Consider the following 27,018-nt stretch of genomic DNA (forward strand, 5'->3'; position numbering starts at 1 on the left):
TAATCTTCTCATTGTTGGTTTGAGGCCAAAACAAAAGCTGATTAGAAGTAACTTGAGAAATGTGTAGGAAAAATAGCAAAAGAAAACATGCCTCCTGGTGGCGGCATGCAGGGTGAAATTTTTCTGCTTCTGTACTACATCTTTCTATGCTTTTCCAAATTACATACTAAAATGGGCTAAAAAGCCATTATGTTCACTATTGCCCTAATGCAGGACAAGGGTGGTCTCTGTCTGACCACCACAAGCCCGGGACAGAGCGATGCCTGGCACACAGTCGGTATTTCTTCAATGGACAGACTGTCTGCTCTCATTGTCTTGCCTGCTCCCCTGGGATCAGCTCAAACACACTAAATGGAACAGCAGCCCAGGCAGGGGCAGGGGCCTGGGTATTCCTGCCTCCAAATTAAGCATTTGATGTACACACTTTTGGTCAAAATTAGTAAACTTTATTTAAACTTCAAAAAATAAAATAACAGACAAAAGGCAGCTTTTTAGCTTTTAGCTTTGTTCTTTCCAAGGATCAGCCGTAAACGACCCAGAGCAAGAACTACCCCTAAGAAGTTAAAATACCCTTTACCCCCAAATCAAGCCATAGGCAAGGAGAGATCCTCAACTTGGGGACAGTCCTGGGGTGGGTGGGGTAGGAACGAGAACACCACAGCTGGGTGAGTGGGTTCTGAAACAGCACAAGTAGAGGACAAGACAAAAAGGCCCACCAGAAATGGGACCAGAACTTCAATGGGGAACTTTGTCACAAGGAGCTATGTACAAAGGACCTGGTCTGGAGGCCTGCACCCCACGAGGGAGGTGAGGGCTGCAGGGCATCACCAAGGCTGCCCTTCGCCCTAGCCAGCTGCCGCCACACCCTGCTCACCCTCAGTTCTCCTCATCACTGTCATCCGGGCTGATGGCTGGGCTGGTGAGGCTATAGGTGGGGCTGGTGGGCGAGTAGCCAGGGGAAGTGGGTGAATAGGTAGAGCCTTTGGGGGAGGTGGGTGAGTAGGTGGGGCTGGTGGGCGAGTACTTGGGGGAGGTGGGTGAGTAAGTGGGGCTAGTAGGTGAATACTTGGGGGAGGTTGGGGTATAGACTGGAGAGGTTGGTGAATAAGTAGGAGACGTTGGTGAGTATTTTGGGGTGGTGGGCGAATAGGTGGGACTGGTAGGAGAGTACTTGGGAGAGGTGGGTGAGTATTTCGGGCTGGTGGGTGAGTACTTGGGAGAGGTTGGGGTGTACTCCGGTGAGCTGGGACTGTAAGAAGGACTGGTTGGGGTGTACTTCGGTGAGGTAGGGCTGTAGCTGGGAGAGCTGGGACTGTAGCTGGGAGAGCTCGGGGTATAGGTTGGAGACTGTGGTGTGTATCGTGGGCTTGAAGGAGAGTAGCTTGGGGAGGTCGGGGAGTAGCTGGGTGAGGTTGGAGAGTAGCTTGGAGAGGTTGGGCTGTAGTTAGGGCTTGTCGGTGTGTAGTTGGGACTAGTAGGTGAGTAGCTGGGTGATGTTGGGCTATAGCTGGGTGATGTTGGGGTGTAATTGGGACTGGTTGGAGAATAGTTAGGGCTGGTGGGTGAATAACTTGGGGAAGTGGGTGAGTAGCTTGGTGACGTTGGTGAATAGCTCGGAGATGTTGGCGAGTAGCTGGGAGAGGTAGGAGAATAGCTGGGTGAAGTTGGCGAGTAACTGGGAGAGGTTGGTGAGTAACTGGGAGATGTTGGCGAGTAGCTGGGAGAAGTTGGTGAGTAGCTAGGTGATGTGGGCGAGTAGCTTGGGGAAGTGGGAGAGTAGCTGGGAGAAGTGGGAGAATAACTGGGAGAGGTTGGGGAGTAGCTGGGAGAGGTCGGGGAGTAGCTGGGAGAGGTCGGGGAGTAGCTGGGTGATGTGGGACTGTAGTTGGGACTGGTCGGAGAATAGGATGGAGAGGTAGGGGAGTAGGAGGGTGAAGTGGGGGAGTAAGAGGGACTCTGGGGCGTATAGCCCCCAGGGGAGCGGGGCTCATAGGCAGGCGATGTGGGCGAGTAGCTGGGAGACATGGCACCACCTGTGGGAAAGAAGCCGAAAGGAGTTTAGTGATGGAGAGACTCGCCCAAAAGGTACGATCCGAGAGGAAACAAACTTGGCCCTGTCAGACAGGGACGACTCACCTGGTGAGGGGATGTATGGGCTTGAGGGGCCTGGGGAGCCTGGGGAGCCTGGCGTGGGAGACCAGGCAGGGGAGTAACCTGGGCTGAAGCCGCTGGCATCTGAAGCAGCACTGGGAGAGAAACCAGCTGCCCCTGGGGTCATTCCACTCCCTGTAAAGTGAGAGAAAGGTTAAGTTAAAACCAGAGCAGGAGCCCAAGCAACCCACCCCACCCGACACCTTCCCTAGAGCTCCAAGGCCTCCAGTGTCCCAGTGTGGTGGCTCTTCACGAGCCCAGCTCACCCACCCTCTGAACCACCTAGAGGGCTCTCTTCCTGGGCTGGGTCACTCACCAACACTGGGGGACCAGGCGCCATAGGCTGGGGTGGCACCCACATTCCAGGGTGTCATGGCCGGAGAAATTCCTCCCATGGGACTGGGTGCTGAGCCGAAGAACATGCCAGTGGCTGCAAAGGGGCACACAGTGACTTATGAGGACCATCACCTAGGAACTGGCCGCCCTCCCATCCATGGCCTGCCTCCTCCTGGTAGGCCCAGCCAGGTTCTGTGCAGCTGAGGCCCTCATACTCACGTCCGGCAGCCCCCAAGCCGGGGATATTGGTGGGGATCTCCATGCCATACTTGCACTTCTCTGCATCGAGCAGGAGGTCAAAACAGCCGGTGCCAGCTGGAGCCAGCTGGCCCAGCATGATATTCTCGGACACCCCCTTCATGGGGTCACTCTCTCCGTGTGCGGCTGCTTCCATAAGCACATCCACCTGAACCATGGGAAGAGGGGGCAGGCCCCATTAGACCCTCTACACAGTGCCCCAGGGCTGTTCCTCTCGTGACAGCCCACTCACACAAAAGAGGGAGGAACAGCTCCAGTGCCCACCGCACATTCACTCTGGTGGATGCCCTTCTTCCCACAGCACTCCCTCCTTCCCTTCTCTCTAGTTCCACCCTGCTCAGAAGTTCTGCCATTACCGTTTCTTCAAAGGAGCATTTCATGAGAGGTCCGGTATCCTGGCGGTTGACTCCATGTCGCGTGATGGCCATCAAGTGGCCGCGACAGGTCATGGTATCACACAAGAGAGCCAAGTGCCGGTAATTGACGTAGGAACCATCAAAGGAGATGACATGGTACAGCTCCCGCTCCAGAGCCTTCCGCACAGCTTCAATGCCCAGCACCTGGCATGGGAGTTGGGGGTGAAGGGTCAAGAACAAGTAGCTCTGCTCTCCTCCCGGCTCCTACTGCCACCCAGATCCAAAGAGAGAGGGTCAGGAGTCAGTGAAGCCCAGACTCAAAAGTAGATTCAGACATTAAAAAATCTGACCAAGGAAATCCTGTGAGTGGAGAGCAAGGAATGCAACCAGGGAGGGGGGCTTATAGCCAGAGATCCAAGAAAGACCAGGGCAGCGGGTCTCTGAGCGGCTCACCGTGAAGATCTCCACAATGTCATTGGACGTGGTGCGCACGGGGTCCACGTCCTTCTCACTGAGCACCCGCATCAAGCTCACACCGTCCGTCTCCAGGATCCACTCCTGCAGGGCCTTGAACTCCCCATCCTCTGTGATAATGATCTTCTTCTTGTTGTCTGTCTGCGGCAAGTGCATGTATACCTGGAGGGGGACAGAGTAAGCTCAGGTTGGGCGGGGTGGAGGGAAAGAAGTGGGAGGTGGAAGGGCTATGGGGGAGGGAATGGCTGACCTTGCTGATCTGCTCGATACCCTGCAGGGTCATATCTGTCAGCATGTTGGACTCAATGCAGCGCAGGAAAACGTCATCATCCATCTTGTCCACCACCTCTTCTTCCTGCAACAAGAGTGAAGTCAGCTCCTGGAATCCTCCGGTCTCTTCCCAGGCTCAGCCCACACCACAGCCTCCTCAGGGACCTAAGAGTCAAGTCAGGCCCCAGACTCCGCCCTCTTCAGTTCCAGTGAGATTACTTTTGATTGTGTTTGTAGGATTATATTAAAAGAAACCTTAGAAAAGGCATTCACCCCACCACCCTAACACAATTCCCACTTGTGTCTGTGTGCACTCTGAGGGCTGCAGCAAGGCATCAGCAGTTTCTGCTCGCTCTGGCACTCACGGAGCAGGTGCCCAGGCTGCCACTGCCTTGACAAGTGATCTCATTTAATGGAGGTATACTGTATTCCATCAAGACATGTCACAATTTTCTTATCTATTCTCTGACAGTTCATTAGTTAGTAAGTTCTGAGTTTTTATTATTAAAGCAACAGACACCCACATCTGCTGAGCAATTTTTTAGGAGCCAGGCCCAGGAGTGAAGTCACTTGTCAAACACTTTCTCGGGTCTTGTTCCACCTGCTGTCACATCACTTTCCCTAGGACACAGCAATTCCTACTGTCCAACCTGCCCCCAACCCTCACGCAGGAGCCTTGTGGGAGAGCCAAGGCTCTCCCACATGTGACATGGCTATGGAGTCGCCCCCATTTCAATGCCATCTGTTTTATCTATATGACCTCTACTTCAGATTTCAAAGATTTTTGCTGCTGAAAGTTTTGAAAATCATAGCTAACCACCATTCTCCATTCCTACATTAGGTGGTGTGACTGGTACCTCAACGTTGCTTTCATTTTCACTTCTTTGGTCACAAACATGATTTAACAGTTTTCTATGTTTAACATATCGATTTCTTCTTGGGTCCCATTTACCTCTTGCATCTTGTTTTCATCACTGTTCATGATGCGGATACGGAGCACCAGCTTCTCTGCATTATCATCATTAAAGATGCAATTCAAGTCATCACCGAAGCCTAGTGGGGAGAAGCAGCCATGAGAAAGACGGCATCTATAGGACTTGCGTCCTAGTCACTGTTCATCTGCAGCTCTCCCCACACGGGGTTCTCTTTTGGCTTCCCCTCTTTCACATAGAACCCTTCTAGAAAGAGAGAGGGGAAACACTGAGAAAGAAAAGGGAGGGCAGAGGGGAACTGGAGATACTGAAGACTAGGGAGCAGTGATCCTGGAGAAGAGATGCATTAGAGGAGCAGAACTGGTGCATGGAAGGCGGTGAGGCTGGGTGGCTTGTTTGGAACTAGAGTGCAGTGACATGACAGACGGGAAGTCCAGGCAGGACTCCTGAGCTGGGCCTGCTCTCCCAGCCTTACCAGCATTGATCTTTTCAGCAATCTGTTCCATGGTCAGCTTCCGGTCAGTCATGTGCTTCCGGTCCAGCTCCACCCGCAAAAGCCAGGGGGAGATTCGGGCCACGTCAAAGTCAGGCATCTCATAGTAGACATTCACCCATTCCTGATCCTCTGCCACCACCGTGCTCTGTGGGTTGGGGTCATAGTAGATGGCTGTGTTGGCAGTCACCTTCCTCAATGTTGTATGTTCCAGGCGGCACAAAATGTCCTGGGAAGAAAGACAGATTCATGACATAGGCATTTGGGTGGCTCCAAAGGCCTCTTCAAACCTTCCTATAGAGGAAATCCCAAACCCTTTATTCAACGGGAAGAGTTCCCCTCCTTTTCCTCCTGCCAGGAAGCCCATCTACCCAACCCCTACCTTGGCTCTCTCAGCATCTCGAGCAGACTGGCCCAGCAGGAAGACAGTAAGTGAGGGTGTCTTTGGCTTCTTGGAAATGTTGATGAGCTCCTTAAGTCGGGGCACACCCAGTGTCACATTCTTGGCAGACACACCAGCATAGTGGAAGGTGTTCAAGGTCATCTGGGTGGCAGGTTCTCCAAGGGACTGTGCAGCCAGAGCTCCAACCATTTCCCCAGGATGGGCCTACAGAGTAAGAAAAGCTGGCATCAGAAAAAGCAAACTTCTCTCTTCTGGTGAATGAGAGTGAAATGCAGTCAGAGCTGGGACTATCCTCTGCTCTTAAAGGACATGGGGCAAAGGCATTTGGAAAGGACAGAGAAACTTAAAAAAAAAAAAATCAGTCTTATTTGATCATCCCCTTCCTCAGACATCTCTTCAATTCACACATGCCATTTAGCACCTGATGTGCTGGACACCCAGAAAAAGGTAGTATAGCACCCACAGTCCAGATTCCTACAAGTATGCTAGTTACAAGATAAATATTTATTTCATAAGTCTTCTAAGTGGGAAGCTCTCCAATATATTATTTTAATTGAGATATAATCACATATCATAAAATTTCACCTTTTTCATGGTATGGAATCATACGTTTCATATTGTATGGAATCATACAATATGTAGCCTTTTCAGACTGGCTTCTTTCACTTAGTAATATGTATTTAAGGTTCATCGCTGTCTCTTTATGGCTTGACAGCTCATTCTTTTTTATCACTGAATAATATTCCCTTGTGTGGATATATCAGTTTTGTTTATCCATTCATGAATGGATGGACATTTAGGTTGTTTCCACTGCTTGGTTATTATAATAATGCTATGAACATTTGCGTACAGGTTTTTGTGTGGACATGTGTTTTCGATTCTCCTGGGTATATTCCTAGGAGTTGAATTGCTGGCTTATATAGTAACTCTATGTTTAACTTTTTGAGGAACTGCCAGACTGTTTTCCAAAGCAGCTGCACCATTCCCACCAGCCAGGTATGCAAGTTCCAATTTCCCCACATCCTTACCAATACTTGTAAGTTTTTTTAGCCATCCTAGTGGGCATGAAGTGGTATTGCACTGTGGTTTTGATTTGCATTTCCCTGTTAACTAATGATGTTGAGAACCTTTTCATGTTTTTACTGGTGGTTTATATATCTTCTCTGGGGGAAAACATCCATTCAAATCCTTTGATTTTTTTTTTTATGAATCATTTTTTCCTTATATCTCTGTCTACCCTAGAAGGCTTAACGATAAGCCCCTCACTTTTTGTTTTTTTTTTTTTTTTTTTTTTTTTTTGGTGAGGAAGATTGGCCCTGAGCTAACATCTGTGCCAATCTTCCTCTATTTTTCATGTGGGACGCCACCACAGCATGGCTTGATGAGTGGTGTGTAGGTCCATGCCCGGGATCCAAACCCTGTGCCGCCAAAGTGGAGCACATGAACTTAACCACTACACCACCAGGCTGGCCCAACATTTTTTCTTTTTATTGTTGACTTGTAATAGACCTTTATATATCCTTTTATGCATAGCTCTTATCAGATATATGATTTGCAAATATTTCCTCCCATTCTGTGTGTTGTCTTTTTACTTTCTTGGTGTTCTCTAAATCACAAAAGTTTTAAATTTTGATGAATTCCACTCTATCTATTTTTGTTGTTGTTGTTGCTGCTCATGCTTTTGGTGTCATACCTAAGAATCCACTGGCAAATCTGAGGTGGTGAAGATTTACCCCTGTGTTTTCTCCTAAGGGTTTTACAATTTTAGCACTTAATTTTAGCTCTTTAATGTATTTTGAAATAATTTTTGTATATGGTGTGAGGTAGGGATCCAACTTAATTCTTTTACATGTGGATATCCAGTTGTCCTAGCACTGTTTGTTGAAAAGACTATTCTTTTCCCATTTAATTGACTTGGCACCCTTGTCAAAAATCAAGTGACCATAAATGTGAGGGTTTATTTCTAGACTCTCAATTCTATTCCACTGATCTGTATATGTATCTTTATGTCAGTAGTATACTGTCTTGATTACTGTAGCTCTGTAGTAACTTTTAAAATCAGGAAGTGGGAGTCTTCCAACTTTGTTCTTTCTCAAAATTGTTTTGGCTATTCTGGGTCCCTTGCATTTCCATATGAATTTTAAGATCAGCTTGTAAATTTCTGCAAAAAAGGCAGCTGGAATTTGATAGGGATTGTGCTGAATCTGTAGATCACTTTGGGGATTACTGCCATTTAACAATATTAAGTCTTCTAATCCATGAACACAGATGTCTTTCCATTTAAGTCTTCTTTAATTTCTTTCAACCATGTTTTGTAGTATTCCCTAATGCATTTTAATTATTGGATTTATAAAACTGGATTTACATCAAATGGACTCAGAGACATGCCTATAATTATGTTTCTCTCCTTCCATTACCCTATAAAACTCTTAAAGATAGTAATAGTATATTCCAATATCTATAAATCTCTTTCCTGCTTACTCCCTCCAATTCCCTACCTCCACCTAAATCAGGATTCTGCGCACAGCAGGCATTTTAAGAAAATAAAGGACAATACTCCCATTTCATATCCCAGCCATGCCACTTATTTTCTATATGTATCATACAATACAGTCACACCATCTCTCCAAGGCCCAGTTTTTATCTCTGCTACACGGGACTAACCCCCACCCCCCCAACTAGGGTCGTCTGTCTTAAGACTGCTAAGGAATAAAGGTATAAACCCCCAAACACAGGACTTGGTACACAGCAGTCTCTCAATGAATGAGAGCCATTATTAGGTGATTGTGGGTACAAGTGGGCTGTTCTCAGAGACCAGAGAAGTCAATAGGTCAAAGGAGATAAACAAGACTGAGGTGAGGAGTACAATACTCACAATGGCTTGGTTGAACTTGGACTCGATCTCACCGAGCAACCAGTCGAAGGCCTCTCCACTGAGCCGAAACTCCTCAGCCATGCGGCGGGAGCACAGCGTGGATCGTAGGTGAATATTGAAGAGCAGCGTGGCATTCTCCTGAGCCTGCCGGCTCAGTGGGTCATCCCCATTCACAATCACCAGCTTCTTGCTCAATTCCTTGACTCCTGGGGGCCAAGCAAGGGGTGAAGAGATTGTAGACCAGGGCCCAGCTGGCTCCTATCCCCCCAAGCCTGGCATGGAGGCCCTGAAGCAGGTACTCACCCTCTACCACCTTGATGGGGTGCAGGTCGGAGGGAAGGCGAGGGTTGATGTGGAAGATTTTCTGAGCATTCCAGATCATGCGCAGCAGGTTACAGGGGAGCACAACCTGAGGCAGCATGGAAGTGAGGGAGGTTCACAGGTTGGGACAGCCATGCAGTGGCAGCACTTCTCCAGCCCAGCCCTTTCTGCCCACACACACCTTGCTGTCGCCAGTTGGGAAGATGACCCTGAGCACCTCTCGATCCTCCCGCATCCGCTCAAATTCTCGCTCCAGCTCGTTCTGAATGTGTGCATTACTCAGCACGTCCTTCACCAGATCCTCCTGCAGTGTGCGCCGCAGAGCCCTCTCATTGGTATAATCAAAGCGGAACCTACAGTCAGCAGGGAGTGGAGTCAAGGGGCAGGTGGGGCTGGGGCCTGATCCCCACAATGGGTACTGTGAGACTCCCGAAGGTGTGCAACCTACAGGAACAGGGGTTTGGAGGCAAGACTCCTGAGCGGGGAAATATAAGATCCAGGCTTGAGGGCTGCCAATAGGACCTGAGCCTGCACCAGCCCCTCTGGGCCTGCTTTGTACCATCACTAGGGACAAACCAGGGATGGGTCTTAACTCTGCCCTGGACCCACCCTCTCCCATGACACAGCTGCTTTCAGAGGGGTGGGGAAACGGCTTTAAAAAGTAAGTTCTACTGCAAGACACATTCCAGGCTCTGTGTGTGGGGAAAGGAATCCTAAACACTGGCCCTGAGCCCCAGGGGGTGAGAACCACCCGCCTGCCCCTCCTCACTTCTTCTCAAAAGCCTTGTTGGAAGGCTTAAGGGTAGCCAGATTCTGGAACTCAACACTCTCGCCCGCCAGGCCGTCCTCGCCGTAGCGCAGCTGCACCACCTGGTTGATGGAGTTCCGCACAGTCGCATCATACTTTACCATCACCGACTCCATGGACTTGATGAGCCGCCGCTGGATGTAGCCTGGGGGGAGGTAATCACTTGTGGGACCCAAGGCAAGGAGAGGATGACAAAGCCCCAAAGTCCTCCCTATCTTAGGACAAGCCATGCGGCCACTCTGGATCCTTAACCCATGTGGATCCTCAGATGAGTCAGCTGGGAGCCCCCTCAACCCCAAGGTCTCTCAGTGAAAGTCACGTCCACCACCAGATGGAGCCAGGGCTAAGCAGAGGCCTGTAGGAACCACCCGCCATGTGACAGGTCAGTAGCAGAGACCCTGAAGTTCTCTCCCTGCATCATGGAATGCAGTACAGCAATGAGAACAAGGGTGTTTGCCTAACTCTTGGCATCTGCCTAACTCTAGTCTCTATTCTTTCCATAAAGGCCCAAATTACATCTCTGGGAATAGAAGCCTTTAGCCTGAGAAGCCCCACTCTCCACATCCTACGGGATTTTCAGCCTGTGGTAGTCCCTGGTACCAGCCCATGAAAGGGCCCCGGATTGAAAAGCCTCACCAGTCTCAGCAGTCTTCACAGCTGTGTCGATGAGACCCTCACGACCCCCCATGGCATGGAAAAAGAACTCAGTGGGGGTGAGGCCAGCCAGGTAGGAGTTCTCCACAAAGCCACGGCTCTCAGGCCCATAGTCATCCTTGATGAAGTGAGGCAGAGTCCGGTGTTTGAATCCAAATGGGATCCGCTTGCCCTCCACGTTCTGCTGCCCGACAACAGCAATGACCTGGGAAACAGAAAAGGTGGGGCACGTCTAACTCTCCCTTTGCCTTATTTTTTTTTTTTAAAGATTTTATTTATTTATTTATTTTCCCCCCAAAGCCCCAGTAGATAATTGTATGTCATAGCTGCACATCCTTCTAGTTGCTGTATGTGGGATGCAGCCTCAGCATGGCCGGAGAAGCGGCGCGTCGGTGCGCGCCCGGGATCCGAACCTGGGCCGCCAGCAGCGGAGTGCACACGCTTAACCGCTAAGCCACGGGGCCGGCCCTCCCTTTGCCTTAAAAATAAGAGTTCCCAGTATTTTTCCCCAACTTCCCAACCCCGCCAAACATACACTTTCCCCCCTCCCAACCTTCATGTGGCCCCCTATCTGGAAAGACAAGGCTCCCCACCTGGGAGATGTTGATCTTGGAACCTTTAGCCCCAGACACAACCATAGACTTAAAGTTGTTGTATTCAGACAGGGATTTCTGGGCAGAGGAGCCAGTCTTGTCTCGAGCATCGTTGAGAATGCGGTTCACTTGGTTCTCAAATGTCTGCCGCAGAGTGTTCCCTGGGGTGGGTTCCAGCTCATTGTTATGAGCCTTCTCAATGACCTGGGTGCAAAGGAGGAAGCAGAATTCTCAGGGCGACATCAACCTCTGTAACTACTTCCCTTTCCTCTAACCCCGACACCCTTCTTGCTAGAGCTGGTGTTAGGTTCAAAGTCTCTGAGAGCCTCTTATTCAGTCCTTGCCCAGCCTTCTCTCTCACCTCTATTACATCCTGCTTGGCCTTCTTAATAGTATTCTGAATGTCCTGGTAAGTCTTAGAATCTGCGATGGAGTCCCCAATGCCAATGGTATGACCTAGAGACAAGGAGAGGCATCAACAACACCCTCTTTAGATTCCCAAGAAACATGGGATGGAACTGTAGCCGAGAGCTGACGGAAGAACACCAATCCAAGGAGGAAAGAGCAAGAGATGGAAGAAGGGCAGTAAGAAGTGGGAGAGATAGCATTCATAGAGGGCTTGGTAGAGCTCCTATGCTCACCCTCGATGAGGAGCCAGTTGTTGATGACGGTCTGAATGTTGGAGTAGAAGAGGCGAGTGATGTCATGACCCATCTCTAGGTAAGAGATGTGGACCAGGGAGCCGGCTGATGTGCCCAAAGACTTCTTACACAGGATGCCCATGATCAGCTCCCCATTCTCCACCACCACCTGTGGACAAAGCACCCACTCAAGGCCCCTGTTCTGGCTCCAATGTCCAAATCTTGTCCCCACACATCCAGAAGCTAAGCCCTACTTTGGTGTCCCCAGGAGAGATGTGTTTGTAAGGGCCACTGTCCTCATCATCGGGATGGGTGCTGTGGGTGCGGATGCAGTTGATGTGGCCTGGTATGATGAGAGAGAAGATCTGTTTGCCTGTCCACAGGGGCCGGGGCTTCAGGATGGCTGGCTGTGGGACCTTCCCGTCCCACGTTGACAGGAACATTAGGAGGTTCATCACTTCACCCTGTGAGATAAAGAGCAAGAAAGACACAAAGTCATAACTGCAGGCCTCACCTCTGGGTATGTTAGGGGAGGCCACCCTGCCCAAGGTGTGAAGCCAGATTTCAGGGGCAAAGAGATGCCAGGGAAAGTGTTTTCCAAACTTTTAATAAAAAATTCATTGTAATAGTGAGACTTCGGTTTTTTTTTGGTTTTTTTTTTTTTGTGAGGAGCACCAGCCCTGAGCTAACATCCAATGCCAATCCTCCTCTTTTTTGCTGAGGAAGACTGGCCCTGGGCTAACATCCATGCCCATCGCCCTCTACTTTATATGGGATGCCGCCACAGCATGGCCTAACAAGCAGTGCGTCGGTGCGCACCTGGGATCCGAACCGGCAAACCCCGGGCCGCCGCAGCAGAACGTGCGCACTTAACCGCTTGCGCCACCGGGCTGGCCCCACGTTTGTTTGTTTTTTAACAAGTATCAATTACTTAATAATCAGGAAATAAGTGGAGGTAAAAATAAACAAATAAATAAAAATTTTAACGAAGTCATATTTATTTTTCCCTTCACCTTTACTTTCCAGACAACACCTGAAATTACATGCCATTTTAAGGAATTAAATGGGGAGCTAAAGCCATGTACCTTTTTCGGCCTCTGATCTTTCCTGACCCCCTTCCTTCCGCCTCATAGAAAAGCCAGTCTCACATACAGGTCAGTGCAAAGCAAGTCAGGGCAAAAATCATAGCCCTTCCTTCCGTCCTCCGCCCCGCTACCCTGAGGCCCCTCCACCTGCCCAGACAGGTTTCCTCTCTAGGATCACACACCCGCTCCAGGAAGACGTCTCTCTTAGTGAATTTGCGCACTGCAGTGAGCGTGTCCTGCACAATGCCCATGACAGGGCGATTGCTCTGGGGGGTGACAATCATGCGTGGCACCATGGCGAGCTCTTGGATCTCTGCCCGAGTCTCCAGAGACTGTGGCAGGTGCAAGTTCATCTCATCTCCATCAAAGTCTGCATTGTACGGAGTTGTCACACTGCAGGGAAAGAGAGAAGTCAGAGGCGGGAAGATGACTGTATGAAACCTCAGGGAGCAGCCCCGTCCCAGCCTGCTTCCCTCAGCAAGGGGACTGACCTAAGATTCAAGCGAAAAGTAGACCAGGGGAGAATGCGGACCCGATGGCCCATCATGGACATTTTGTGCAAAGTTGGCTGCCGGTTGAAGATAACAATGTCCCCATCGCACATGTGTCGTTCCACCTAGGGAGATGAAGTGCAGATTAGTCTCAGTGCAAGGGATATGCTAAGAATGAAATGACAGTGTACTTAAAATGCTTTGTACACGGAAACGCATGACACTGTGGTGGTGCTATTTCACTTAAAACGCTTATCAACGATCCCCTTTGGCTCAGGCCTGGGATAGATACCAGGTTATCAGAGATGACTAAGACATAATATCCTCCACCTCAGGGAACTCAATCAAGGGAGAAAACAGAGAGAGACTCTGAACACGAAGCCTTCTGCTCTGTCCATCCCTGGATCCCTCTTCCCCGCCATTTATGTCCCTCTACCCTTGGGTTTATGTGATCCCCACCCAGAATTCCAGTGGCTGGCAGCTATAACCTAGCCTAGGACAGCAGTAGTCTTTTATAAAGAGAGTCAACAAGCCTGGATCCTAATGAACAAGACAGCCTCAGATGGCCCACTCCAGCAGGCCCCCATTCCAGAGAGCTTCCCACTCAGATGAGAAAGGCCCTGGTCTATTACGTGCCTTTTTTTTTTTTTTTAATAATTTTATTTATTTATTTTTTCCCCAAAGCCCCAGTAGATAGTTGTATGTCACAGCTGCACATTCTTCTAGTTGCTGTACGTGGGACACGGCCTCAGCATGGCCGGACAAGCGGTGCGTCGGTGCGCGCCCAGGATCCGAACCCGGGCCACCGGTAGCAGAGTGCACACACTTAACCGCTAAACCACGGGGCCGGCCCTATTACGCGCCTTATAGCCAGTCTGCAGGTGAAGGTCACTGGGCTTGGGGTGGAAGCGCAGGTCGATGCGATCGCCATTGTCTCGGATGATGTACTTGGCCCCTGGGTACTGGCTGTTCCCCCGGCGCACTAGTTCCTGAAGTCTAGGAGGGAAAAGAGGTACAATAAATAAAATGCTTCCCAAAAAGCCCTTGTCACTACCCTCACACCAAAGCTCCAAGTGGAAGCCCAAACTTTTTTATTTATTTATTTATTGTTCCCCCAAAGCCCCAGTAGATACTTGTATGTCACAGTTGCACATCCTTCTAGTTGCTGTATGTGGGACGTGGCCTCAGCATGGCCGGAGAAGCGGTGCGTCGGTGCGCGCCCAGGATCCGATCCCAGGCTGCCAGCAGTGGAGCGCGCGCACTTAACCACTAAGCCACAGGGCCAGCCCAAAGCCCAAACTTCTAAACCTCAATGCTCCCTCTTGCTCGCTCCAAGCCCATTCCCCTCATGTCTCCCCTGGCCACTCCATGCAGGGCTTCTGAATTGAGGCACACCTGTCAATGTTGAAGGGGGTGACAATCTCTGCAAAGGTCATATTGGCGGCAATGGAGCGAGGCACGCCAACTTGGTCAATGGAGAGGTTGGGGTCAGGGGTGATGACAGTGCGGGCTGAAAAGTCCACTCGCTTGCCCATCAGGTTCCCTCGCACTCGGCCTTCCTTGCCCTTCAACCGCTGCTTCAGGGACTTGAGGGGACGCCCAGACTTCTGCATGGCCTGTGAAGAAACATTGGGGGGGGCACCCCAGTAGTCAGCAGTGGGTCCTTCTCCAGAGCTTGGAGGCCTCATGCTGGCCCCCTACTCAGGCACAGGGTGTGGGGAGCGTGCTGACTCACGCGGGGCAAGCCAGGCAGCTCATTGTCCACCATGGTGGCTACATGGAACTGGAGGAGCTTCACATCCTCTGCAATGACATGGGCCGCCGCACCATTCTGCTCATTGCGCCGAAGCTGATTGTTGATCTTCACAATGTCGGCCAGTTTATGAGTTAGGTCATCCTGAGGTAGAAGTCAACACCGTCACAATCCAGCCACCGAGCACTGAGCATGCATGTGCCAGCACACAGCACCTCTCTCATCCTCACACCACTCTGGGAGGCAAGTCTGGTCTCTCATTTCATAGATACAGAAGCACCTTTGTGACCTTTAACCGTGTCAAGGGCCTCGTTAAAGGTCTCACAGCTAACAAATGGCAGGGTATTTTCAGACCCAGATGATCTGTCCGTCACCCATGCACAATGCACTCCACCACTGGCTCCTGCACACCTTCACCCCCAGCCACAGGGCTCCCTCCCTTCAGACATCTAGCTATCTAACTGAGAGGCAGGATCCTGAAGCCGCTAACCTGGTTACGGGCAGACCCCTGCATCACAACAGCAGGCCGCACAGAGAGGGGGGGCACGGGTAGCACTGTGACAATCATCCACTCAGGCCGGGCATAGCGCGGCTCCATGCCCAGCACAAAACACTCCTCATCTGAGATGCGTTTGAAGATCTCATGCACTCGCTCAGGACTCAGCAGGATTTTCTTCTCCTGAGAGTCCTCATTGACGTGCTTCCACTCTGCATATAGCTCCAAGCCAGAGCGCCGGATCCTGGGCTGGTACCGCCCACAGCCACCATGGCCCTTCAAAGGAGAGAGGGGTCATCAGAGGCCAGAGATCAGGCCATCTACCTCCACACCAGGCCAGCCCTCCCACTCTTCTCTCCAGGCCTCTAGGACCACCTCCTGACCCCTCCCTCCCAGCAGTCTAGGCCAGCCCCAGCTACCTTTTCTTTGGTCAAATCCTCATCGCCCTCAGGCTGCTCCACACCGAACTTGTTGTCCATCTCCTCCCCACCCTCGCAGATGTTTTTGCCTTTGCAGAGGTCATAGACATGCGTGAGCCGCTTCTTGGGCTGCCCCTTGGACTTCGCCAAAATGTCCTTGATCTTTGGGTTATTCTGGGGGCAGAGCAGAGCAGGGTCAGTTGGGCCTGCTCCCCTGCCCCTCACCAAGCAACCCCTCCCTGAGGCCGGGGCCTATCCCCCACTCACAGAGTCCACAAGCAATTTGGAGCAGAAGAAGCAGACACAGCGCAAAACTTTCATTGTCTTCACCAGGAAGCCCACGTGAAACACAGGTTTGGCCAGCTCAATGTGGCCAAAGTGGCCAGGACACTCTGTCATGTTTCCTGTGGGAACACACACCACATTTTCCTCCCACTGTCACCTCGGAGACTAGGTCTCCAGGGGTCCACCCTCAGGCCTGGTTTTCTTTAAGGAGCCAAGCCTCTCTCCTTGCCCTTCAGGATTCCATGCCAGCCCCTCAACACTCACCTGCACAAGTTTGGCAGCGACCAGTCCGCTCAATCACCCCCTGCCTCGGATCCATCAGCCCCCCAAGCTTCGGGCGGCCTCCCTCAGTTGTCTCTGGGTATTTGATACCACCCTCTGTCACAGACATTCGCTTCTGCAGGAAAAAAAGGCCAATAACAATTAAATAGGATTCCTAGTTTCCAGCTTTCCTATACTAAGGCCTCAAAGAACCCCAAACTACTTACAGAAGAACTAACCAGGTTTAGCCTGGAGTGAGGGGAATGGGGGATCAGTGTGTATACCTCTGGAAATGCCCGAGTTGAATATCACAAGTCACGAGCTTGTTCCAGTCACTGTCTGAGCGGGAGCGGGGTGCTCAGACTAGACTGCAGTCGACCCTGGGCTCCATACAGATCGCCTATCTCTAGGACTCAACCCCAGACATCCCTCTGGGCTGAATTCTAGGTCATTGACATCCATAGGACTTAACAGAAAAAAGAAATAAAAGTTGTTTCAAGGGGGTATTAATGCCTTGTTTCCTCCCCGAGGCTGAAATCAAGCCCAGAACCTAAGTACCTAGCAGGAACCACTCTGCACTGCGTCCTGCTGAGACAGCCCAGGTATCCTCCCCCCAAAACATGCTCTGCCAACTCCAATTTCAGCTCCTCAAGTTAGGCACTCTTTGCCCCCATCCCTGTCATCTCCTCCTCCTTAAGGGCCTGGCCAGCCTGAACCCTTTCACGTTCAGATGGAGACTTTATTATAAAACAGGAGGGCCGGGTGCCAGAGCAGCAGGTTGGTGAAAATTATTTGGAGCAGAAGTGAACCCAGGCACCTCATGAGATGCAGGCAGAGCGAAGGGCCAGAATCCTGAGAGAGGTGGAGCCAGGACTTAAAGGGACCAATTCAGTGAAGGAAAGGGAGAGATGGAAGAGCTCAGAAGTAGACACGAGTTGGAGAAGAGATTTCTGCCCTGGGCTAGAGGTTAGCTGAGGCAAACTTTAGTTTTCACACGCTGAAAACTAAGGACTTTTAAATTAGTTAGGCTTTGGTCTACTAACTTCTAGAGAGAAGAATTTAGAGGAACTTAATAAAAGCTTCGATCCGAGTGTCAACTTCATGCTAGGCAGCAAAGGTATCTAATGTACCTTGTTTCTCTAACCCTAACCACTAATCCTTTTAGCATGAATTCGTATCTCAGACACGCGAAACCTGAGGCTGTGTGAAGTGACTTGCCCAAAGCCTCAATCTGAAGGAACCAGCAGAAGCCGAAACCAACCCTCTCTGCTCCCAAACATATGCTCATCTTAGTCAACCATGCTGCAGCATAAATAATTATTTAAACTCCAGGAGATATCTTCTTGGTCCCAAGCGCAGTGCTAGCTGATTCATTCTTATCTTCACGACTAACCTATTCTAAAATATTCATCACTGGCTCCATTTTACAGATTATAAAACTGAGAGGCCCAAGGTCATACAACTAGAAAGCGCTAGAGCCAGGATTTGCTGTGTATTCTTTCCACCACGTCATGCTCGACAAACAGACGACTGAGTTCAAACTGCAAACTGCAGTGATTATGAGAGCATATACACAGCAATCTTCCTAAATAGTACATCTTTTTCTGCTACCACCACATCCCGGAAACCACTCTTGATGGACCACTGAGCTCCACTCTGCCAAATCCAACAAGCCTGTCCCAGTTTTAGTTTGTTGGCCTGTGACACACTGCAGATAGGCCACTTCCTTGAAGCTCACTCTCTCTTCCTACCTCCTGGCTTCGGCTTCCTAGTCTCCTTCCTAAGCTCCTCTGCCTTGGTCTGCTCCTTAAACACTGCTACTCCCCAAGGTTTCAGCTCATCCACACTTCTCATTGCGCTCTATATGCTGCCCCATGATTTTGACTATATACTGATGACACTCAAATCTCTACCTCTAGGCCTCATCTTTCTCCTGGACTTTGGGTTCACATATTAAATGACCTACTGAACCTCTTCAGATATCTCACTGATAAATCAAATTCAAAATGTCTAAACGCAAACTCCCTTCTCTACAAAAATCTCTCCTTTTCCTTTAGTCCCCATCTAAGATGGTGGCACTCAAGTCAGAAACAACACTTATCCGGCCTTCCCTCAGGCATAAAACAGTTGACAGGGTATGGGCTGGAGCCGGAGACCCCTGGTTTAGAATTCTGGCTCTATCACTTATGAACTATGTAACCATTAAGGACTTAATTAGCCCACAAACCCAGGATGTTGTGGGAAATCAATACTGGCCACCCTGAAATATATCTCTTTACCTTGGTTATTTTCTCTGACGGACATTTGACCTCCCCCATTAACCGCCTAAAGGAATTTAGAATTTAACTCTGGGTACAGACAGACTGGCAGGGTCCTGCTAAGCCCATTCTTTTCAAAGTTCTGTTTACCAAATATTTACATTTGTAAATGCATCTCCCTTTCTATATTGGGAAGAGGGGGGGATGGCCTCATCTGTAGAAACTCTTATCAGTACGGAAGGAGAAGACTTAAATCTACATACTCTTTTCTTTTTTGTTAATACTATCTTCCTTTTTTTGTGTGTGTGTGAGGAAGATCAGCCCTGAGCTAACATCTATTGCCAATCCTCCTCCTTTTTCTTTTTCTTCCCCCAAAGCCCCAGTAGATAGTTGTATGTCACAGTTGCACATCCTTCTAGTTGCTGTATGTGGGACGCAGCCTCAGCATGGCCGGAGAAGCGGTGCGTCGGTACGGGCCCGGGATCCGAACCCGGGCCGCCAGTAGCAGAGCGCGCGTACTTAACTGCTAAGCCACGGGGCCAGCCCTACATACTCTTGATTACTGTGATTTCTGTCTCTCGGGCCACAATCTCTAGATGGTCCTGTAAAGAATTGTCTGACAAACATTTACATTTCTCTCTCCATGTGAATTGTCGTCTTCCCCTCTGAAATCCCAAACAACTACCCCCCACAACATCCTCCTTTGTCTTTAGCTGAAGATAGTATTTAAGATGAGAATCTCTGCCATTGTGTTGAGAAACTCAGTTTCCCTGGTTTCTCCCATGTATACATGTTATTAAACTTGGTATTATTTTCTCCTGCTAACCTGTCTTTTAATTACTTGGCTAGCCATAAGAACCTTAAGGGAAAGGGCAGAGGGGGATTCTGCCTCTTCCCCAACAGTTTAATACGTGTTCAATAAATGACAGCTATCATTGTCCAATCATTCACCAAGAACTTGTCATTTTTATCTCCTAAATACTTCTTCAGTCTTGCCCCTCTTCTCCATCCCTCCAATCACTGCCCTAGGTCAGGCCCTTCTTTTGTAGTCTACACCAGAGTGTTCCATAGGTCATCAGCCTGTTTCTCTCCAATCCACCCATATCACAATTGGGGTGTTTCTTCTAAAATGGAAAGCTAATCCTCATACCCTCTCGTCCTCAGAATCATGTCCAAACTCAGCAGGACAGCCTACAATAAGGGTTTTATGATGTTTCCACCTTCTTTTCCTTTTCCACATCAATAACAGAGTCCCCTGTAGTCCCCCTATCACCCAGCATATGTGACGCACTCCTCTGGGTCCCTGCTGTACATGCTGTTATCTCTGCTTGGAATGCCCTTCCCCACAAGACAAAGTGCTATTTAAAGACTCGGCTCAGACACTGTCTCTTCCAGAAAACCTTTCCACAGCCTCCCTAAGGCAGAATGCCATGCCTACTGTGTGCTTCCATAACCCCTCTATCACCACACATCTCACATGCAATGAAATTATCTACTCGGGCCTGGCTTCCCCATAGATTATAAGCATCTCTTGAGCAGGCAGCATTTCTCTATCATCCTGGATCCCATGACTCACAATAAATGTTTGTTAAACTGAACTAAACTGCTTAGAACCCTACACTACAGGAAGTGCCCTCAAAGAACTTGGAAAAAAGAGGAATGTTGTCCCCTGCCAGTCAAACCAGTAATGCCCTCATAATGGATCTGACTAGCCACTGCTGGGTAGAAACCAAAAACGGTCTACAGATGCAAGGCTGAAGAGGTTCTGAATACCCACAATGCTCATGAAGATAACCTGGTGAAATCTCAGGGAGACAGGCCCAGTTCACAAATTCACAAAGCTGGAACCCCATCAGCTGCATTATGTCTTGGGAGAAATACAAAGGAGTTTGCTCACCTTCAACGAAACACAAAAAAGCGGAAGCAGGCCTGAATCTGTCAGGGAATCACTAGAGGTACCTAAGGGAAATCATGCTCAAACCTTTTCACCTCCCTCTGCTCCAAGTCCATGCGCACCAAGCCAACCACCTTCTAAGGACTAATTCTGCTTCCAGGCATTGAGACTGGGCCAGGCGCTGTCCTGGAATGTTCTGGACTATCCCTCTACGTAAATTAACAAATTGTCTTTCTGGATTATATACAAACTACTTTAGCCCCCAACCTTTCATCCAAACACTAGTTCTCACTACCTACAGGATAAAGGTTAGACCCCTGAGGAGGTGGCCAGTCCCAGGGGGATGCCCCTGAGGTGAGAGAACAAAAGGCCCGCCATATTTCTCAGAAAATACTCATTTGCTCTCCTCACTTTAGCAAAGCACACAAGGTCCTTACAACTTGGCTTCAACCCACACTTACAGATTTATTTGTTACCACATTTGTCCCCCTACATTTATGCTCCGACTGCACTAGATTTCTCAAAATTCCTTTTCTTCACATGCCCCCTTTCCAGTAAACTTCTTTAAGACTCAATTCAAATGTCACCTTTGTGAAGTCTTCTCTAAATCTTCCTAACCTGTCCACACCCCAGCAAGGTTCTCAGTCCAACTTTAATTACTTGTTTACACATTTGTCTCTCCCACTGGACTGTAACCCTTGAGGGCAAGGATCATGTTTCACTGATCTTTATATCCTCAGCATGGACACAGCAAACAAACAGCACATGGTCCGAACTCAGTAAACAGTTGTTGAATGTATAGGAAATCTCTCAATAGACTCTAAATAATTTGAAGACAAGGACAATCTTCTGATTCACCAATGTAACCCACACTACATAAAAGTATACTACTGTTTTAAATCCTTCCTGAAATAAGTTGGGGAATAAATAAATTATGCTTTCCAAGGGAGACAGTTGCTTTTAATGAACAGGGGTCAACTCCTTCAAATGTAATCAAGTACCCATTTCTCCTGACTTTGTACAAGCTTTGCATAAAGCCCTAGCACCAACCCTCCCCGCTTCCTTACCCTCACTCGGTAACATCCAAACCCATCCTACAACAGCAAAGACAACAGCTCTACGTTGCAGCCAATTCTCAAAGCCCTCTGTACCTCGATATACACCCCACTCCAAGACTTCTGGAAGACAGTCGGCCCTTATGTTCCACAAGAAGCCCATGACCTACCCACCATCCTACCCGAAGTATAACTGTTATTCCCTCTAAATACTGGAGCACCATAAAAACTGCAAGCACTGCAAAGCAAAATCAAAGTCTCCCATAATCCTGCATCCCAGAGATGACCCCTATAAAGTTTTGTGAAACAGCCTTCCATACTTTTTAAAAAATGCAATGTTCCCATTCTTACATAAGTGAGGTCTCATTCTGCATAGTGTCCTGTAACTTTTTCATTTATACAGATTCCTAAACTCTATCAGTACACAACGCCCTTAGTGTCTTAGTAACTTGCACAGCACTCTCTAGGTCAAAACAGGCCCACACTTATTAGGTACCTAGATCCAAACAATTTAATAAGCATTTATGTCCTAGCAACTCAATAGCCATTTGAAAAAATAACACATATAAACTGAGAAAAATATTTTAATATATTAAAATAAAAATAGTTTAATTTATTTCCCAAATAACCACAATTATTTACCTACGACACCTGTTGGGCACTGCACAACTTCTCAAATCTTGGAATCAGATTGGACATCACCACCCTTATTTCTTGCTCTACACTGATTTTTACCCAGTATTTAGCAACTGCTAAAAACCCAGCTTTACAAAGACATGACGTCATCGAAAGGGATTTGGCGCCATCTAATGCTGAAAGGGAACTACCTGGAACTAAGAGTTCCCAGGGCATCAAATGTTGCTGTTTCTGTGCTTCTCTTGAAAATTTAAAACCTCTCACTGGGCCCCTGTGAGTTTGCTGCAGTGCCTCAGCAGTTTGGGAACAGGGGCTTTAATATACAGGGAAGGTCTTATTCTATTATAAGAAAAGACACTGGATTACCCAATAGCAACCACTAGTAAATATTCAGGCGATTTATAATTATCATTTTCAAACAATGTTGTAATAAAAATCCTTCCCCAATATTTTATTCACTCATTTATTCAATTAACTTGTATTACATGCCTATTATGTGCCAGGCACTATTTGAGAGGCTGAAGGAAAAGAGGTGAACACCAAGTCCCTCATGCAATTTACCTTCTATTGAGGTAACCAAAAACTAATCCTTTCAGGTAGTGACAGGCTATGAAGTAAAATTAAATCAAGACTAAGGCTTAGAGAATGCGATGCTACTTTACAGAGTGGTCAGGGAAGTGCTCCTAATGACATGACATCGGAGCAGAGAACATACTGACTTAAAGGAGCAGACCCAAGCAATGTTGTTCTAAGCAGCAGGAATAGTGAATAATAAAGTCCTCGAGGCAGGAATGAGCTTGCAGTGTTGGAGGAACAAGCAGGTCAGTGTGGTTAAAGAAGAGCAAAGAGGAGATTGGTGATGAGATGGGGAGGCAAGCAGGGGCCAGATAATAAAGGACCTCATACGTCAGAGTAAGGAGTTGGGATCCTTTGGAAGGAATTCCATGCAGGAAGAGACATGATAAAAAGATCTCTCTAGCTGCCCTGCAAACTGCAGGAGGAACAACTGGGCGCTGCAGTACTCCATAGGAAAGATGATGGGGGAATGGAACGTGGCAGTAGAGATGGAGATGGTCATAAATGGCTGGATTCCAGATATATTTTGAAAGGTACAACTGACAGTGGCAGATAGACTGAGTGGAGGTTGTGAGAAAGAGAAGAATCAAAGATGGCTTTTTAGTTTTTAGCCTGAGCAACTGGATGAACAGTGGAGGCAATGCTTGCTCAATGAACTAGGCAAGACTTAGAGGAGGGGCAAGTTCGAGAGGAACTAATTAAGAGTTTCTTATTTAAGGATAAATTTTGAGAAGTGGTAATGCTGGGCCAAGGAATATGCATATTAAATGACTGATTAAATTGTCCGATTGTCCTCCAAAAAGGTTATACCAATTTATCCTCCTACAACAATGCATAAGCATGCCTATTTCCCAATATTTTTGCCAGCAGGGAAAAATCAGATAAGGGAAAAAATTTTATTTAATTTGCACGTTTTTGTTAGCAAGCTGAATATTTTTTATTGGCCATTTGTACTACTTCTGTGAACTGCCTATTCGGATCTTTCATCCCTTTGTCTAGATGTGTGCTCTCCTTCCCAATTTGTAAGTGTTCCTTGTATATTAAGAAATCCAGGGCCTGCCCGGTGGTGCAAGCAGTTAAGTGTGCGTGCTCCGCTGCGCCAGCCCGGGGTTCGCTGGTTCAGATCCCGGGCGCGCACCGTTGCACCGCTTATCAGGCCATGCTGTGGCGGCGTCCCACATAAAGTGGAGGAAGATGTGGGAAGACGGAGGAAGATGGGCACAGATGTTAGCCCAGGGCCAGTCTTCCTCAGCAAAAAAAGAGGATTGGCAGATGTTAGCTCAGGGCCGATCTTCCTCACAAAAAAAAAAAGAAATCTAACCTTGTCCATCACATTGCAAACGTTGTTTCCCAATCTGTTTTTCAGCTGTCCATGGTGTCTCTGATAAACAGAAGTGCTCGTGAAATTTGCCCTTCCTTTCTTTAAAATCTGCTCTTGTATTTAAAATGCTTAGCTCAGTGCCTATCACATAATAGGGACTTGATAAAATTTACCTACAATTAACTCATTACTATTAAGGGTTCTGCCCCTAGTATCAGCACCTTAAAAGCCTTCTGTATTTTTCTGGTGCTTTACATTTTGTTTTTTAGGTTTAAATCTTAACTCCATTTGGAATTTATTCTGTGGTATGGTGTGAATTCAGGAAGTTCTAACTCCTGACACAACTTTCACACACCTGAGCCTTCTCTTCCAGCGACTGCCTCCATCCACAAACACAGCCATTCAACTCCATTCTCTCCAACCAGTTCGCTCCACAAAGGAAGGAGTCCAAGTCACCCACAGCTCTCCCCTAGAGCCACTCTCCTCCCTGGTCTCTCCCACTTCCATTCTTAGCCCTCCTCCCCAATCAGATCTTCACAGGACAAACAAAGGAGTAGGTTTTGTTTTCTCTTTTAATGTAAACTTGATGTCCCTCTCCTGCTTATAATTCTCCAATGGCTTCCTACTGAAAATAGAATATTCTATTTTCTATTCTTTATCATGATTTACAATATCCCACCTGGCATGCCCCACCTGATGCTTCCTCTGCCCATTTTGGTAATACTCTCCTTCTCAGCCACTAAACCCCAGCCACGCTGGCCTTCTTTCAGCGCCTGGAACACACCAAGTTCCTTCCTCTCTCAGGCTCTTTGCATTTGCTGCTTCCTCTGCCTGAAAAGCTCTTGACCTAGAATTTATGGCCTAGATGATTTTCAAGTAATGTCACCTCCTCAGACAGGCCTTCCCAAACCCTAACACCACTCCATCTAAAGAAGCCTCACCTCAGTGACGTCCATCGCCTTACACCGTTTCACTTTATTCAGGGCACTTGCTATTAACTGAATTATCTTGTTTATTCATTTATCCATATGTTTAGTGTCTGTCTCCCCTGCCCCTTCCCACAGAAGGCAGGTCCTTGTCTGTCTTGTTCAGCTCTGTATCCCCAGCGTCTGTTCTATCACATAGCAAGTGCTCAATTAATATTTGTAGAAGGGGGAGGAAAAATATCTGGGGCTCGTCCTCTTATCCAAAGCTGAAAGGCCCCCTAGGATTCGTCTCACCTCGTTTAACGTCGGTAACTCTGACGTGTGGAGCCAGTCACCCTACTCACCAGCCCCTTCTGTGGCCAGGCCCCCCTCCCGGACACAGCGCTCAGCCTGCTCACATCCTAGCAAAATTTAACTGTGGGAGGACGCGAGGCTGGACCCCCACACTGCGTCGGCGCCGCTAACCCACCCTCCCTGCCGGGGACTCTTACGCAGCGAGAAGCACCAAGTTTCCGCAGCCACCGTCAAGCCCCGCCCGCGGCGCGGGAGGGAGGAGGAGTCGAAGGGCAGAGCCGCTTACCAGTTCATCCGGACTGAGGACTCCGAACTGCACTCTCTTGATGGTGCGCAGCGGGCATGCGCTGTCCCCGGAGGGGGGGCCGCCTCCATGCATCGCGGAGGCAGGCGCGCTGCGCAGGCGCAAACCTCACTACAAAAACCCTGCGCCGCCTCCGCCTAGGTGCTCAGACCCCGTCGGGGCGGCCACCGAGAAGGACCTCCCCGAGTAGGGAAGAAAAAGCCGGAGGAGGGAAAGGTGGGGGAGGGAAGGAGGCGGGGAAACGAAAAAGAGCGAAAGGAGCTCTCTTCCCCCTTTCCGGAGATTTTTCGTCTCCTAAAAAGGAAAAAAAAAGAGGGGGGGGGAAGGAAAAGATCCTGAGGGGAGGAAGAAGAAAAAGGGTAACGAATAAATAAGTAACCGGGCTCCTGAACGGCAGAGGTTACGGCAGTTTGTCTCTCCCCCTTCCGGGAGCCGCCTTCTTCTCCAACCGTCCCGGCCGCGCTCTCGGCGCTTCTGAGGAGAGAACTGACCGAATGACGCCCTTTATAGACTCGCCCCTGCGTACCCGCCCCTTCCTTTCCCGCCCTCCCTTGCGCTACGGGGCCGCCTGCACCGGCCTGCACGGGGCGTGCGCCCAAGTCGTTGATCCTCGCTCTCTCGCTCCCTCTCTGGGCGACCTTTTGAAATGACAGGGGGGAGGGGAACATTTTATCCCGCCGCCTCCCCTCTCTGCTCTCTCTCGCACTGAAATTTAAGGTTTGAAGGATGGAGGGTAAATATAGGCCTCTTTTACTCTAGTTTGGAGTATGGTTTCGTCTTCAGCAGAAGTCTCTCATTAATATCCTCCCCCACCGCTGGAAAATGGTCTGTTCTGCGAATCGGTAATGAAAGAGGCGGGGCCAGCCGGGTCCTCCCAAGTGGGTTCCCGGAGGCGGGAGTGCTGGGGCCGTCCTTGGTCATGAATATGCAGTAATCGTGCTGAATATGCATGAACAGATCAAGATGGCGAGGCCAATTGCTTGCCCGGAAGTAGCTGATATTTATTGAGCGGCCTCCTGGGACGGGTGGGCATCTCCTGGCCTCTAATGGAGCGCTGTACGGAGCTCTGGTCCTGGGTCCCCGGCCTGAGCCGCTCGAAGAGGCCTCAGCTCGGAGACCTGCTCCAGAAGGAGGCTGGTCGCTGTCCGGGAGAGATCATGGGACCGCGACAATCCGGGAAAAGCAGATTAGCCTTGGGACGGGACACAGAAGTCCTGTGGGATTCGGGGTCAAGGCGTCTGAACATTAGGAAATCCCCCCCCCAGAATATTTCAGAAATAAGATGGGGAGCGGGGATCCCAAGGGATTCTCCAATAAGAGTGGGGTAGGACTTCCACTCTCCTTCCAAAGCAGAGATGACACCAACTGCACAGCCACATTCAGAGTGATCCTTGTTTGA

At 49.0% G+C, this 27,018-nt stretch overlaps 1 protein-coding gene across 1 annotated transcript; it reads right to left on the minus strand.

Annotated features, from left to right (window-relative positions):
• Positions 1–424: 424 nt before the first annotated feature.
• On the minus strand, positions 425–26,099 carry POLR2A (RNA polymerase II subunit A). The gene is made up of 29 exons (XM_004433135.3): positions 25,602–26,099; positions 16,359–16,491; positions 16,077–16,213; positions 15,810–15,983; positions 15,385–15,666; positions 14,877–15,038; positions 14,537–14,757; positions 14,005–14,137; positions 13,142–13,266; positions 12,833–13,043; positions 11,820–12,029; positions 11,566–11,734; positions 11,286–11,380; positions 10,925–11,128; positions 10,314–10,536; positions 9,639–9,822; positions 9,051–9,222; positions 8,852–8,957; positions 8,549–8,754; positions 5,653–5,877; positions 5,253–5,499; positions 4,798–4,898; positions 3,826–3,930; positions 3,555–3,737; positions 3,102–3,305; positions 2,707–2,893; positions 2,468–2,581; positions 2,137–2,286; positions 425–2,033 (listed from the first exon to the last, which is right to left on the minus strand). Exons 1-29 carry the CDS (start codon positions 25,692–25,694, stop codon positions 877–879), a joined length of 5,913 nt encoding a protein of 1,970 aa, XP_004433192.1. The 5' UTR covers positions 25,695–26,099; the 3' UTR covers positions 425–876.
• Positions 26,100–27,018: the final 919 nt, after the last annotated feature.

This window comes from Ceratotherium simum, chromosome 16 (assembly GCF_057802395.1).
Source record: "Ceratotherium simum simum isolate JZ-2026a chromosome 16, ASM5780239v1, whole genome shotgun sequence".
NCBI lineage: Eukaryota > Metazoa > Chordata > Mammalia > Perissodactyla > Rhinocerotidae > Ceratotherium > Ceratotherium simum.

What these genes read in the sequence shown, in the direction of transcription:
- POLR2A (XM_004433135.3), bottom strand. Translation starts at nt 25,694, where the DNA reads ATGCATGGAGGCGGCCCCCCCTCCGGGGACAGCGCATGCCCGCTGCGC. An exon ending in ACCCCCTTCAACATTGACAG is followed by an intron (nt 14,138 to 14,536) that starts GTGTGCCTCAAT and finishes TTTCCCTCCTAG; the next exon opens with ACTTCAGGAACTAGTGCGCC. An exon ending in CCAAGATCAACATCTCCCAG is followed by an intron (nt 10,537 to 10,924) that starts GTGGGGAGCCTT and finishes TCTGTTTCCCAG; the next exon opens with GTCATTGCTGTTGTCGGGCA.